General features: G+C 37.5%; 1 protein-coding gene across 2 annotated transcripts in view; it reads left to right on the forward strand.

Moving 5' to 3' along the window:
* The first annotated feature begins 1,263 nt into the window (after positions 1 to 1,263).
* Positions 1,264 to 16,898, forward strand: part of LOC131042466 (putative protease Do-like 14) — a 256,834-nt gene continuing 241,199 nt past the window's right edge. The window contains exons 1-4 of one of the 2 annotated variants that reach the window (XM_057975758.2): positions 1,264 to 1,845; positions 15,694 to 15,820; positions 15,961 to 16,095; positions 16,345 to 16,530. In XM_057975758.2, the coding sequence (XP_057831741.2) occupies positions 1,783 to 1,845; positions 15,694 to 15,820; positions 15,961 to 16,095; positions 16,345 to 16,530 (511 nt within the window). In that variant the 5' untranslated portion in view covers positions 1,264 to 1,782. The remainder of the gene's footprint in view (positions 1,846 to 15,693; positions 15,821 to 15,960; positions 16,096 to 16,344; positions 16,531 to 16,898) is intronic. The other variant, XM_057975759.2, reaches the window with a different exon arrangement.

Below are 16,898 nucleotides of genomic sequence, written 5' to 3' on the forward strand. Positions count from 1 at the left end.
AAATCACATTCAAATAAGTTCAGATGATGAGGAGATTAGGAGAAGAATAGAATGAATGCATTAAATGCCTTCAAATAAAATGACATAGTAATAAATCACATAAAATTGTGTTTTTAGATCATTGGAAGAAAAATAACTTGTGAAAGTTGACTAACGTAAAAAATTATAAAATTTTGAATTCAGAAGGGTTAAGTTTGAGACTACGGGGTCACTTGTATGACTATGAATTCAACCTAAGATATAAAAAAAAGAAAATCAATGTGAATATGGATAACATGAATATATGAAAGTACATGCATGTTTATATACCATAAAAATATAAATAAGACAAATATATCAAAATTTGTGAACCTTTTGAAAAACGATGTGATAAGTTTGTATGAATGTGTATAATAGATAAATGGATAACATAAAATAAGAGACTTATTTATCATACACTAATATATCAATACATACAAATAATCTCCTCATAACTACTCAACTAAATGAAAAATAACATAAACATGCAAATTGAAAGCGATTTACTTCTTTACCTACAAACCCCCTCTCAAAAAATGCACAATATCTTTATTAGAGCTTCTTAATACACATACATATAATGTAATGAATATTTAATAATGCCTACAAGGCCAAATAAACTCCACACCCATGAATAGATAACAACACAAATAAGCACAAAATCCCAAAACAAGCATGCAAACAACAATGTACTTACTTGATCTTCCTTTCCTTTTATATATTGAATCTTGATCAAGTAATTTGCAACTTTTGTTATCCTTTATTCTTCAAACAAGTTACTTAAGGAGTCCACATTTAGAGTTTCGATGTAATTGATCTGATAATTATTATAAGCTGGACACTCCATGATGCAATGCCATTCCGTTTCCACCATTTTTCAGAGTACAATAACAACTTCTTTTATCTACCCTCTCTTCTTTAGGTATCACCTACCTTCTGGTTTCACATCTAAGGTGGTCCGAACTAATTCTTAGCTAAGATATTAACATTTTTGCTTTTCATTTTATTTTTGCTCCTATATAATTCTTTTGTGCATGATAATATGTGTGAAATGCTTAATATAATTTTCTCTTTTCCTCTCAAATTACCTTGTCCACATACTTTTAATAATACTCTACTTATTATCCATTTGTTTTGTTTCAAACACACTCTTCTTCTATCTAATTTCTCTTCTAGTATTATTTTGAAGGAATGAAACAATTCATTTTTTAACTAAAGAGGAATCATAGCTGATACCTTTGAAAAAAAGGAAAAAAGGAAAAAAGGAAAAAAGAAAAAGCACCAGCCTTTTGCGGGTTTCAAAACAATATACAAATTCAAACGTTTAAACAAAGCTCTAGAAGGTTTAGAAGGTTAAGGAGTTTTGGGCTTCCGACCATAAGCTTGTCTCTCTGATACAACATTTCTTTGCATCGTAATAGTTTTCCAAGAAATCATTCAATTCTTGAGTAAACACTACATTTCCGTTGACAAATCCCTTAAAAAATTCCGCCCTCTTTTCTCATAATTTGGACTACAAAAATTTATCACGGCCACGGGTTTTCATTTATCTCATTCTTGATTTTCTTACATTCTCTTCAAATTTCCGTCCTCTTTGCATAAAATTTGGACTGCAAAAATTTATCACGGTCACGGGTTTTCTTTTATCTTATTCTTGATTTTCTCTTCAAAACTAAACTGGATCATCTCTGGCAAGATTTTTACCTAATATTAGAGATCCTCTAGTAAATTTTGGCGGAGCTCCGGATCAATTGATAAATAGGCATGGCTTTCAGGTTATTAGCAGCGTTCAGGCGGGGTGTGAGTCCTTTTTCATCTAAATATCAGGTACGCGGCATCTACATGCGGCATTATAAATTGTCTATATAACATTCATATATATTATGTATATATACATATTTGAGTTTAGGGATCGTGTAGGGGACCATATGTATGAGTTATATAATTTATATGGATACAGCATATATACCAGCTGTATAGATGCCCCCTGCCAGCGGGGTAGTGGAGAACATATCTATATGTATATATATTCCTTTGGGGAGAAAGAGGTGTGCACTTTTATATGTGTGATGTGTATTTATAGATGTAAATATAAAATTGTATATACAAAATGTTAAAATGTATATATAAATGTGTATCTCGTTATATATTTGTGTGGATGTTAGTGCAAGAACACTGTAAAAGGGAAAGCCTTTTCAAACAAAGATGAAATAAAAACTGTAGAATATAAAATCACAACCTCTAGCCTTTTACATTAGATACAATTTTGACTTTTGGGTTTTTGAATGTAGATAGAAAACAAATTAAAGAAATTATTGTAATTTTGTCTTTGGTAAGGGCACAAGGTGATTCAACACTTCTACTTAAAACAAGAGATTTTATCGTTTTTAACTCTAAAGCAAACAACCTACAGCTAAAGAAAGATCACTTTTTCCAGCTAAAAGTGGAGACCGGAAATAGTGCGTATAATACAACAATTGAATTGATTTGAACAAATAAAGTACATTTTGGTAGAAGGAATTAAGGAATTGAGTACAAATAGTACAAAGCCACAATCACCAAATTTATTCAAATATGCAAATTCAAAAAATCTAATCTAGCTGCCTAAATATACATACAGAAGATCTCTCCTAAGATGTTTGAAGAACAAGTTGAGCAGTAAATTAATCGTACTAAATTCTATTGATGATCATCCAAGTGCTAAAACACTTATTCATAAGATTTTACATTTTGCATGAAAATAATAAAAAACTAACACACACTTCTACACTATGAATAGTTTTCTTGCATTGAAAGCAAGCTTAATATTCAATTTCATCCACAGATCATAAACCCAAAATCAGGAATTCTTCAAATAGATTCTTGATAAATATAAATTATCTATTCATTGACAAAGAATAGATATTCTTGAAGATCATCTAAAAATCAACTTCTGAAAATACGATTATGTCTTCAAAAATGGTGATGGCTAAAAATAACATGGGCTATAAATAGCTTAGGCTAAAAATTGACAGTCACAACAGGTGGTTCTTGAAGATGATTCTGATGAAATCCCGCCTCTCTGACCATGGCGGATCCTTGAAGAAGTCATGAAACTTTGACAACCAATCTTGGTGACTTGGATCTAAAAAATCATTGCTTGTTGATTCTTAAACAAATTTTAACTAAAATTGCAACTTTGAATGCTCTGAAACTCTAGAGTGCATGAAAATATTACTGTCAAACATGCCAATATGATGATGTTATGTATGCTGATCTCTTGCCTTCGGCCAGTCAAAAACCTGCTGAAACAGTGATAAACCCTAACCATAGTCTGAAAAAGATCAGTAAATGCCGGAAATGCCATAATTAAAACCCTAGCAGCCTGGAAGAATACCAACAGTGATATGTTTGATGATGAAGATCTTGATACCCCAGGAAATCAGCAACTAAACCAAGGAAAAGTACCTCTTGATAGTTCAATGTATTCACTGTTAAGGAGCTAATATACTTTCATAATACTGGCTAATGATATGGCTCAATACTTGGCAATTTGGTGTGACTGAACAGCCAAAGGTTTGAATGAATCAAGGACTTGAAATCAATCAAAACCCTAGGCGCAGCAGATATGTTTGAAAATCTGAACTCTATAGGAGATCAAACCCTTATCAAGGAAGAAAATCTATAATCACTAGAAAAAATGAAAGCACTGCTGAAATCTTGCATGCATTGTCAATAATTGATGGAAAACTCTTTGAAGTTCAGTTATCCCTGCTGAAAATTGATTGAAAACTTGCCGAATTTTGATGAAAACCTTGCTGAAATCAGGTGCTTTTGATGATAATCAATGCTGTAGGCTGCTGAAACCAATGAAGACTACAACACTTAGGTGCCTCTTGTCAATAATTGATGAAACCTAATATTTTGAGCTAAACCTGCTGTTTAAAAAGGTGACTGAAGCGATGAAGGCAGAAATTCTGTAATAATTGAAGAATTTCAGCTGAGAACCCCACTGCAGACCTTGCTTTTTTTTTCTCTGAATTTAACTATATAGAGGACCTTTCATTTTATCTTTTAGAAATCTGCTTCTCTATCCAAGGGTGGGATCCTGTCAATGGAAATGCATCCTTTTGTTTTTCAAAAAGCTATCCACTTCAGCAAGGCATGCACTATGCTATTGTCTTGTTTTTTCAATATATAAAATCTGCTTCTTTCTTATGTAGCATATGCCCAGCTGTTGACATACAGAGTTTTACTTTATTTTTCTTGTCTCTTTGACAGTATGATCTCAGTAACTGATAGGTATGTTTTGACTTCGAAAAACATGTCTCTGTACCATACAGCTTGTGCCAGACAACAAACCTGCACTTTGTAGTTTTGAATCATTTGTATTGACTCTCTATGGCGTGTGCCATTACAAGCATTTAAGATCTTTGATAAAAACTTGTTCAACACAACAAAGTTCACTCCATTTCATACTGACTGCGCCTTAGTCTTGAAAGTGTGTTTCTGTGCTCTAGGGAATGTGCCTGCATACCTTACCTGCATTTTTTAACTTTCCCATGTGTAGTGTGCTCCAGTATATTGCTTGACATGTTTTGGACTTGAAAAATTATTTGTCTTCACCTTATATCAGTGCGTGCCAATATTTACTGGTTGCATCTTTTGAAACTAAATTTCTCTGCTCTGCACGTGCCTTAATATGGGCTTGAATGCTTTTTAAAAATCTTTTGAAAACTGTCTCGGTGCAGTCTGAAATTTTGATGTTTGAGCACAAAAGGTGACAACTAATCTTCTCCTATGCTGAAAGTGACAATACCTGTTCTATAAGTCTTCAGTGGTGGTGAAACCTGCAATATCCCTCTTTTGATCATCTGCTGTTGCTGAACCTTTATCCTGAAGTGATGGAACAACGCATATTTGGAAGCTGAGCTTGCCAATGTACCATGCCTGCAAGTTTGAAACAAAAATCCAGTCCTCTATTTGGCATGTGCTGATCTGCAATTGAGTATCTTTCAAATATTGAAAAATCTATCTGTTGTGCTCGCACCTCCACGCCCCGTCTTTGACAGGGACCCCGCTGCTTCTGTCCCGTCTGCCTGCGCAAAGGAGAGAGGAATGGATGGTCGGGTGTGTTTTGCCGAGGAAACCCCGACTTGTGCTTTGAGTCGTAGTCACTTTGAAGCAAAATCAAAAGCCAAAATTGTCTTCACATCGCCGATAATAATCCCATGAAATCCACCAGGCCAGGTATAAGGAAAATGGGATAAGTTTGAGCAATTCTTTGATGCCTGATAAAACACCTAATTTGCCCTTCTAAAAATGTTTTCAAAATGCCTTCTATTGCCGAGAAAAAACCTGATGTTTGCTAAAGGGTCCCCTTCCACTCAAAATTGAGTCGCAGAGGGCAAGGGCGAAGTTGTTTTCCTCTAAGCGGAGCTCTTGTGATCGCCTTTCAAACAACACCGAAAGATGTTCATGCGGTGAGGGGAGTAAAATGCAAGTTTGTAATCGATGAAGTTCGTGAATTCTGAAATCGAAATGTTCAATGAGAGGGAAGTTCGATATTTTTGTGAATTGAATGTTGTTCCCATGCCTTCCAAATAGCGATAAAAATACCGAACCAAGCTTTATGAAATTCCCAGAATGATAAGAAGGGGGCTCAATCAAATAAGATTTGCAGCTTTCAATATCCCGAACAAAATACTGATAAAGGTCCAGTCTAATATCAGAGCGCTTAAAATAGAGTTCGCTTGCCGTTGTAAAAAGCTAATACTTTTTTCACGTCGCCTTCAAAACGCTGAAGGTTTTATCGAAAAGGTCATGATTTGAACACATACAATAAACTTGAGCGAATGGAAAGGGGTGTCGATTAAGTAAAATTTGTATGTTTTGAAGCAAAGCTTTTCTTATCCTACAGAACAATACACTGAAGTAACCAAGGCTCTTGCGTAATAATAAAAGAGGGGAGTCGATAAATAGGTAAAGGGTCGGACATTTTAAACAAAGCGCCCCTTTTGTTTTCGCCCTCCTAAAGCCCAAAGAATATATCGATAAAAGCACCAAAAAAAGTGCTTTTAAAATGAGAGCGGAAATAACATAAGTTCGAGTTCCCTTTTTGATGAATAACTTTTGCTGCTAATCTTTCCAAGACCGATGAGAATACCAAAAAAAGGATATGATGTTTCAAATGACAAAAGCACAAAGGATAAAGTTCGGTATTTTGTGTTTCGAAATGCATGGTTGATCGAGCTTTGATTTACTTGTCTGTGCAGGATGAATGGCGTCATGTGAGGGTGTATGTTTGGCGTTCAGGGAGGAGAAATCAGATTGATGCTACTAGAAGGAGTCAAAGGAAAGCCTGGAATGCAGACTAAAGATGTGATCGTGATCAGGCTAGGATCAAAATGATGATTGCGGAGTAGTGCCAACGAGAGTGTGCTGTTGAGCCAAGGACAAAGTGTGAGGATAAGAACTACCATCGACAACAAGTTGATGACCAAGGCACGAGATTGAAGGCTAGTGATGCTACAGGCTTATGCAGAATCAGAAATACACAGCTGGAAATGCTAGAAGAATCAATTTGTTTATAAAACAAAAATAACTTTATTGTAAAGTGACTATGTGTGGGCCCCATTTAATGCAATTTAAAACAAGGGGGACACAGGTTAGTTATTTTCTAGCTACCTATTGACGTGTTTTTTAGGACTACGTCTAACATAGAATAAAGTTTACCAACGGTCACTCTATTCTCTCTTGATCAAAGTATACCATATGTTAAGATTGCAAGAAAGTTCAGACGGCTAACTCCAAGGTTCCTTTAATCCTGGACGTGACTCAGTCAGTTGATGAGTTTGCTGATAACCCAAGGGGCCTTACACATTCACTTGAAGAGGATAATAAATTTGTGGAAGTTCAAGGATTTGATACAAATAATTTAGCTTTGAAAACAATGTTTTTGTGGGACTTTTTAATTTGGAATATGCTGAAAGTAAATGGGGAAAGGGTTTAGAGAACTAAGCTAAGTCTAATCTAGGCCCAAGAACAAGGAGACGGGATTACTCACGCAAAATCTAACCACGCTTCGGTTTGCCAGCAAAGCACAACTAAGCGAAGGTGGTGCAATCTTCAGGGGGTGTGTAAAGGTTTTTTCAAATCACCAATGGAGACCATCAAATTGAACAATCTTCATAGATAATTGAAGCTGTGCATACACATATAATGGAGGCTTAGGCTAACTTTGCACAGTATGTAACAATCAACTGCACACCAAAAGTATGAGCTCGGACTTTGCAATTAGTAATCCTATCAAATCCAGTTCTTCTAACAACATAAAGCAAATCTACATTAAATGAAGAGAGTGAGAACATGCAAGCTTTGAAACAACACAAGAACACACCAACAATCGAACAATATATTAAGTGTTTGCTTCAAAAACTCTAAGCAACAATCTCTGAAAACAATCTTTCCTCTCTTACAAATGAGGGGGTCACCCCTTTATATAGGCCTTGGGCCTTGAAAACATGTAAACCCTAATTAGGGTTTCACCCTAAAGATTCTCCACTCAAGATGCAACAAGGTGGGAATCAACAATTAGTACCCACTAAGCCCATATACAATTAATTCAAATAAGCCCAAAAATGGCATCCATATATGCATTGAATGCACCCCATTACATCAAATTTGCCCAAAATACCACAAATATTCCCCATGCAAACATAAATGCCCATCATTCTTCATGCGACAGCTACATGCAAAAGGAATCTCTCATAAAATCATTAATGGCGGCTACATGCAACAAGATTCTTCATGCATTCATCATGCATTGACCAGGCCGCCACTTAGTCCAAATATTCCAGTAGTAAATGCGCCACCACTATTCAGTCAGAAGATTCTTGTCCAAGAATGGACGACCATTATCCCTCTCATTAATTGCATACGCAATGAATTTACTGATGACGACCTCCAGCTCTCCTACAGAGACACTTGGCATGCTTTCAATGTCAAACTCCATCAAGGTGATTTCTTCCTCGCTCTTGGAAAAGAAGCTTTCCCATTCCACAATCATTTCCCGCGCCTTACTCATTGTGTTGGAAAATGAGGAAACATTCTGAAAAAGTTCCTTAGAAAAGGAACCTACGAAGAAGAACTCATGTAACTAGGATTTCAAGGAGTTCACCGTTACTCCATCGTCATTGAGCCTCTTTGCGAACAGTGCTTCGATCACATTGATCACTTCCTCCTGCACCCTTCTAATTGAGTCTTTCAAAGTTAAAGACTCCATGCTAAACTCTTCAAAGGTATTCTTTCATGAGCAAACGGTGTAGAACCATCAGGAAAAGTCATAAATTTCATTCTCTTGGATCACTTTTCCATCAATCAATGTGTGATTCGGAATCTTCATTAGAGCCCCGAGTCGCAGAATGGTTAAGTCTTGATAAATGTGAACATCTTCCCACAAACCTTCTGCTATCTCCAATCTGTTTAGAAGGGCCACAAATCTGGTATGAAGTTGAGCCGAATCTTCAATGAACTTTCCAGCTACAGTAAATACGTCTTCCACCCATTCCCTGGAACTCTGGGCCATCACTCTGATTACTTCTGTGTCATCAACAACTTCCTTAGGGAGAGAGGAAGGAGGAATGAAAGAGGGATCTGCTTCTCTGAGCGACTGCTTGAGACTTCTAATGTATTCACATAGGGCCCTATTTTCTTCCTTCAACCTTTTACATTTTGCCTTTGTTTTCTGTATCTTTTCTGTCATGGCCAAGGAAGATCCTTCAAAGTCTTCAATTACCTACTCGGTGGAAGCACGCCCTAGATCAATCTATCTAATCACATAATCTTCTGGCATAATCTTATTCCTGTCTTTATCTATTGTAGGCTCAGCTATATGCAAGGTTTGAGATCCAGATTCATCCCTTACAACCTTGGAGAATTTTCGGGGAGCCTTCTTCTTTGTTGGTTGGTCCATTCTTTTTAACAACTCTTCTAACTCCTGTGCTGGATCAATTTCTTTTTCCGGCTCCCTTCTTAATCTATCCATCAGCCAATCAGGAGCGGGAATGGAGTGACTACGAATTTTCATCTGCTCGTGCTCCTGTGATACTTCATCCATCTCCCCAAGGATGGCTTCCACGAAACTATCCTGGCAGGTTTCTTCTTGATGAGGAGGAATTTCTTGTCTTTGACCTCTTGGCTGATTAGGTTTGTGTGAAGCACTGACGCTGAGAATATCTTGTGTTGGAGCACTGTCAAGGATGTTGCCTGGAGGTGGATTTACTAGATTTTCCTACGAAAGCATTTCTACCTCTTGCACATTGGAAGAACTTGTTGGTGACTGCATTCTTTCTACCCTTGCTCTCTTTTGTAGTGGTTCTTCCTACTGCATTTCCGGCTGAACTTCTTGATGAATTTCTTGATGAACTTCCTGCTGGGCTTTCTGTTGGGCTTCTTGATGGACATCCTTCTTCCTTATCGTCCTCGGCCTCTTTGGAGCACTTTTCCCTCTATCAAGCCCGACTTCTCCTTCTTCCTGTGCTTGTGAAGATCCTTCAGTTGCTTCGCTATGGGAATCTAGACTTCCCATCAACTGAAAAGTCAGGTGGACATTTCCCTCATTCAACCTTTTGATATGCCTATTAATCCAATGTCTGGTAAACTTTAAAACAGGTCTGGCCAAGATGTCTAGATCGTCAATTTTAGGTTCCGACCAGTCTGGTAGCTGAATGGGTTGATTTTCACCCTTTCGAATTCTGGTTGCACCAAGTCCGAATCTTCCTTCACTTGATCCGACACCTGCATTATCTCACCTATCCCGATGGCATCAAGGGGCAGTCGAATACATTTTCTTCCGGACTTCAAGGTCATCCTTGGCACTTGCCTAGTAGTCTTCTAGGTGGAACTTATGTATAAATTTCATTCTAGCAACCTTTGTGATTTGGCTATAAGGATCATATTGAGCTCTGGATGTGTAAAATGCCAAGTGATAGAATGCCAACTCCTCTGTTGCCTTCTTAGTTGCCTCCAAACTTGGGCACACCTCCATGTAATCACCTAGGACAACTGGGAATTCAATAGACTTCTTCTTCTTCTTCTGTAATTGATCATAGGCTATCAACTACCTCATGAGTTCAAGCAGTACTAGTTTGTCGGATGGATACCTCGACAACTTGTACGATTGATATGAGAATCCCTGCGTGCTGATATAGGTGAACTTCGGAAATTGCAAGAACGTGGCTCGATATTTCTGAACCAGATCCTAGCCTGTGGTGACACCCTTGTGTGCAATTCGTTTTGCATAAGTCTTGTCAAATACATAGTGAGGGTGTCATTCGCTAGCTTGTAAGAATTAGTATTATGAATATGTAGCTAAGGATAACACTCATGCACTTTCAGCTGTGCCGGTCTGCAACCCATGATTCCTTTTGTTGGCAAACCATCAAAGCCTCCCCTTCTTGCAAGCATATTAATCATGTAGGAGCTCATGAAGAAGGATTGGGACTTCCTTTCTTTCAAATCTCTCAGCTGTTCATGCAAGTAGTGGCTGATCAACTTAGCCCAATTCACTAACCCATTAGCATTCATGATTTCACTGATGTAAAAGAACATCCATGGTTCAAAATTCATAGTATGTGAACATCCCACTATCCTGCTTAGCATCTTTATCAGGTCCACATATTCCTATTTGAATTCGAAGATAGTGAGTATCTTAGGCATTTTGGAGATATGCGGCCTAGGCTTTAGCAACCACTGTTTGTTAATCATATCCGTGGTCGCACATCTGCCAGGACCCACTTCATATACTGCCCTAGCTCTGTTTATAGTCCTGTATGTCATGGAATGGTGAGAACGAATTCCGAAGGCTTCACCAATTGATTCCAGAGTCAAAGTCGCCAACAGCTTGCCATCTGACGTTGAAATTGTCTTCCTCTTCGGATTGTAGTGTTTTGCACATTCAAGAATCAAGTCTGGACACTGGATTGCAGGAGGAAAACCAGCTGCCGCAACGATTCTGCTTCTAACAAACTTGACAGCTGTAGGAGATGGATTATGTCCAGATGTTCCAAACATCCTGATTTTGAAGGCAACCAAGTTGAACGTGCCTAAATTTGTATCACTAATCTCCTTCCACTTGGAAGCAATCTTAGAATCAGGAAGGAATCCCTTCATCTCCACTTTTATCTGTGCTTGCCTGGTGATGGTAGCCGCCTTGCTTGATTCTGCCGTCCTGGAAAGCTCCTTGAAAATGATGAAAAACTCTCTAAGTATGACTTTCTTCACTTATCCAATTCTTCTTTCTTAAAACTCGCACGTAAGAAATGAAATGTATCTTGATGCTTATATAGAGTTTCCCTTTTGTGCTGCTAAGTTTGGAGGAATCGAATTTGGGCAATTGCATTAATTATGCATCATACTTTCCAATTCACCACGCCATGCAAAGGGAATTTTCCTTGTAGTTGAGTTCAAATTTGGAAATTTCTCTTAATGCACTAAGTCATGCGTCATACTTAGAATATTCCTTGCCAACTCACCAACTTCCATTTTTTAAATTTTGGAGGGATTTTGGAAGATCAAGATTCACCTCATTTGTCCACTTGGCTTGACTTTTCTTGCTTCGGAGGGAATTTTCTACACCTTTTGACCATCTCCTCTTTTTTTAGGGATTTTCCTAAAATTTAGGACCCGGGTCTAGTAGAGAGAAATCTCTCACGATTCCCAATTTGTAAATTTTTTTTGAATTCTGATAAGATTTGGTGCCTAAAAATGGAAATTTTAAAATTTATATAGAGGGGATTTTTGCTTTCTCATTCATCCTTGACCCCTCAGATTTCCATGCCTTAGAAGATTTTCAATCTGGACTTAGGCGTGGATTTCACTATGTCATGGAATTTTGGTATTCTTTGATTCTTCGTGACAATGGAGTTTTAGTGCCCGAATCTTCCCTAGGGCGCAATTCTCCACAAGGCAAGGAATTCATCTTTTTTCATATTTTCCATCCCTACTTCCATTTGGCACCTTGACTCACCTATGGGTGTTGAATCCTCTAGGCCATGGAATTCATCAATTTCAAATTTTTCCATGAGGACCTTAGTTTAGTGCCCATGTCTGGCCCAGGGCGCTAAACTCACCTTGACAAGGATTTTGAGCATTTTCACCTTTTCCATGCCTTGCCTCATTTGGCGCCCTCTTGAGTGCTAGGGTGCATTTTGCACTTGGTCAAGGAATTCATAGTTTTCGTATTTTCCAAGACCCTCTTGATTTAGCACCCTGGTGCAGACTTAGGCGCCATTCTGCATTGGTCAAGGAATTTTGACGTCTCATTATTTTCCATGGATCATCAGTTTTGACTCCCTTATACCTTCCTTAGGCACAATTCTCCCTTAGGCAAGGAAATTCACCTTTTTGCAATTCTCCAAGGCCTCCTCATTTTGGCACCCATTCTCAATCTTGGGCGCTAATCTCCCTTTGGCAAGGAATTCATTGCATTTCACATTTTCCCTGACTCCTTGCTTTTGGCTCTCGTTCTTGTGTTTGGGCACTAGATTGCCCGAGGGAAGGAAATTCATCATTTCTTCTCCTTCCTTGACTCCTCACTTTTGGTGCCCTAATTGGGTCTTGGGCGCATTTTTGCCTTGGCCCGTCTTTATGTAATTCCAAGGCAGGGCCATTTTGGCGACCTACCTGGGAATTGGGCGCTAGAATCACTTGGTTCTGGATTTCACAGATTTTCATGAATTCAGGACTCGGGTGACTTTCATGTTTCAGAATTCAGGATGCCACTTCAGGAATGAGGTTTCCGAACTTAGATGATTTTCGAACTTTCCATTTCTGGAATGGATACCAACACTTAGCCATTTTTGATCAAACTTTTTGCTTTTTGACTTTCCGGATTTGGATAGATTATTCCGGAATGATCAGTCTTCATTGTCTGCTTGAATGGTCCTGTCAGAAATGAACTTTCCAAAAATAGAAACTTTTCAAACTATCAGAGTTAGAGCCCAAAGCAGGACGCAGCATGACTTACTATAAATAGAAACTTACTAAAAATAGAAATTACTAAAAATAGTAAGTTTGATTTCTGGCAAAATAAAGACATTCCGGGACGCAGTAAAATCCCTAAAAAATAGGAACTTTCTAAAAAGTTGCTCCGATTTCGCTCAAATTTTATTGAGAGGTTCCTCGAGGCGTCCTGATTCCAGTTCTATGTTCAGTTTTTCCAAAACCCTAACAAAACCCCCTAAAATCTAGGACTTAAGACAAAAACCCTAAAATTGACAAAATGAGCCCTAGACTTCACCAAATTCGCTCAAACGTAAAGCAAACTTGATCAATTTGACCCCCACACACATGCAAAGTAGAGAGACTGAAGAGATCGCTCCCAAAATACCCCAAACACCCAAACAAAAGATCGAGAGGGCCTAAAAAGTAGGGGGTCCCCATCTAGGATGGGATGATGAGTGATTAGGTCACAACACTACCTAAGTTGCAAAATTGATGTAAAATAGTTGTAGGTAGCTGAGGAAGTGGTTGAAAAGGCAGCTGGGAAGTTATGGGAATTGCTAGGCATGGGCTAAAGCTGCCAGACTTCTAGAAGGCAAGTTGTAGCCATTGGATGGATTTAAATCCTGGTCTTTAATTCAAAAGTGTAAAAGCTATAAAAAGCTAGTGCCTCTCTTTTGTAAGGGGTTAGAAGGTTAGATAGTTAGATTTTAGAGGTTAGTAGCTAGCAGATTAGGAGTAGAAGTAGAATAGGACTGCTGAGCAGTTGAGCAAAAATTGTTGTAATGGCAGTTGAAACAAATCAATAAACATTTATGTATGGTGTTTGTTATTTTTCTTACTTCTGTTTGCATGGTTTCTTTTCATCAGATTAGCTAGTTAGTGTTCAATGATTTTAATGGTGAAGTGTGAAGGTATCCGATTTGATTTTAGGTTCATACCATTGGGGGGTTGCTGATTGTAGGTCTCCGTGTATGATTAGTCTAAGCCTTATCATTGTACTTAGTTCAACTGTGGGTAATTGTTTCATGCTGCGCTAGAATTGGGTGTTTGAATGAATATCCCTAGTTTGAAAATCCTTTTATCCCTTGGAGCTTGCACGATTCTTGTAAAGTTGCGAGTATATCTCTGGCAAAACAGTAATTAGTTTATGGAAATCTGTCTACTTGTAGCACCAATTGTTACCATCATTGTACTTAGGATTCCTAAACCCTATCCCTTTTGCTTTTATTTTTTCCCAGTTTGAGAACCAAGGCATCGTCAGATGTAGGCCAACTTGTTGCATCCTCAAGTCCCCTCATGTTTATCAGAAAAACACATCAATCACAAAGTTATCCTGAGCAGTCAAGACCTGACAGTTTAAACCTTGAGGTTGTCTTCTTGTGATCGTCCTTAGTAGCACTAGAAACTTCCTTATGCAAGAGAGAATGGGATTACTTCGGTATTTTATTTTGTGTTGACCGAAAGAGCAGCAGTGCAATTCCCCGCATCAACACTATCTTTGCCTTATGTGAATTTCAGACACTCTTTTATTGATTGAACTTTGTTCCTGCCTGTACGAATGAGTTTGAGAATCCTATTCGTTTATCCTACAAAGAAACAAATAAGAGATAAAATTTAGCTTAAAATTTGACACGATAGGAAAATTTTCATACAGGTACAATAGGGTGTATGAATGTTATATATAGGAAAATTTTCATATATATATATATATAAAACACCCTGAAGTCAGTGGTTGTGGGAATAACCATCTAATGGTATTCCTCTATAATGCTACATGTGTACGTGACATGCTGTCATGAGGTCAAGACTCAGGGTAACAAAAAATTGAGTAATATCTGCGGTAAATGAAAATAAATTCACTTTTGGGTTTCCATAAGTGGATGAAAAATGTTGAATTGGCGTCTCACTTGGTCTCATGTGTTGGTCTTGACCTAAAAACAGCCTATGCATACTTGAACCGAAGCTATTGTCTCTTGCCTGAAAAGTATTGTTTATCTCTCAATCCAATGGTTGAGCTCCCTAACCTCCTATATAATTTGTGAAACAATATTGTAAGGTATTTGCCAGTTTTTACAGAAAGTAACTGTAAATTATCTACTATAGTAAGATGATAGGCACACACATAAGTATGCTATCTGTCCGATGTTACTATTGTAAGTATTATAACAGCATCTTGACGCATTTGCCAACTTTGTTTTGTGTAATCTTGAATGGAGGACACTCCGTAGGGTAATAGGTTAATGCTGCAAGATGTTGGATGACATCCAATTCAAAGCATTAAAATGAACTCCAAATCTTTTGGTTTGAATGAATTTGAGGATAAGTGTGGACTTGTCGTTTTTGCCTGTGAGCTTTCATATCATTTTGGGATATCCTCACTTTTGTTTTTGGGGCAAGATTAGCAATTATTTCCTTATTTTTCAAACTCCTTACGTGTTTTGTTTCTTTACTTGGTGGTGTTGTTATTAGAATCTGTTATTTAGTGTTTTCATTATCTGCTACTGGAGGAACTAATTTTGTGTAGTAGCAGGTGACATGTATAACAATAGGTTAAGAATGGATGGATTGTGACATCTTTCAATAGCAATGCCACATAGCTAGTTTCTTTCAATCCTAATCATTATGGTTGATCATCTTATTCTTTGTGGGTAAATTATCTGCTAATTAGAGCATAGCTTTTATTTGTGTTAGACTTATCCAGTGTACAAGCCCTGTGGCTTTTCTAAGTACTCAAGGAAACGTTTTGGAAAAGTTGCCACATCTGTTGTTTTGTTGGCTGCTGCTAGTATAGGAGCCCTATGGCCTGAAAGGTCCAACGGTATGCTACTGATACTTTTTGCTACCGATATCTATCAATTTGTTTTCTCCTCCTATGTATTGCCTGTTAAATGTATACTCACTATTTATATTTATAGTGAACAGTCATTCACATGATGATGAATCTTCACCTTATTTTAGGTTCCGTTGCAAATGGCTTTTCAGAGATAGCAGTAAATTTGTCCCCACAGCTTCATTGCTTTTTAAAAGATTTGTGGCAGAAAAAAATAGAGTATAACTATCAATCTGCGACACTGACAGATATTTCCACATCAGGTATTCATAGTTACAAACTGCTATTTTTGATGTAGTGCATAGTTGATTTTGTTTTCCTTGTATGATGTCACACACTTGACACAGTTAGGCACACAATCATAGAAAGTTTCTACTATTACTGGCACCCCACATATTTAAATATTTTGTCACTAGTTCCTGTTAATACATTTTGTGGAGTGATTGATATGGAGAAAATTTTGTGATGTTGAATGATTGATTCATCTTTGAATGTTTTTAAACATCATGCAGTGGATTGGTGTAGAAGGTTCATAATTGATAAACTGCGTACAAGTTCACAGTATTTAAATAGCTTTCAAGCAGACTCCCAAAATGGTGTGGACACAGGGCCAGATTCAAAATATTTAACAAGGAGTTCTATTGCTGATGCTGCTGCCAAAGTTGCTCCAGCAGTCGTCAATTTGACCATGACACAAGGTTAGTTTTTGTGAATGGACATACACAAGTACACATTGTTTTTGTCATTTTCGTCAAGCTAAGAAATATCCTTTGGATATTGTATTTGTGTCTCTTTCATGCAAATAAGAATTTTCCTTTTTGGTTAGGCATGTTTATGTCCTACTATGTGGTGAAATAATAAGATTGATTTTTAGTGATGGATTAACCCATCGCCCTTAGAATAGTATTATTGTGGACATTTTTATTAAAAGGTTGGATACCCAATAATTTCAATGATAAACAAGTGTTGAATGCATAAGCTATTTACTTTCTGTTATGTACCCTAATGGTACTCGATTTTCATATCAAATTTCCCTCTCTTCATATGTGTAGTGTCCTAAATTGCG

This window comes from Cryptomeria japonica, chromosome 1 (assembly GCF_030272615.1).
Source record: "Cryptomeria japonica chromosome 1, Sugi_1.0, whole genome shotgun sequence".
In the NCBI taxonomy this organism is placed as follows: domain Eukaryota; kingdom Viridiplantae; phylum Streptophyta; class Pinopsida; order Cupressales; family Cupressaceae; genus Cryptomeria; species Cryptomeria japonica.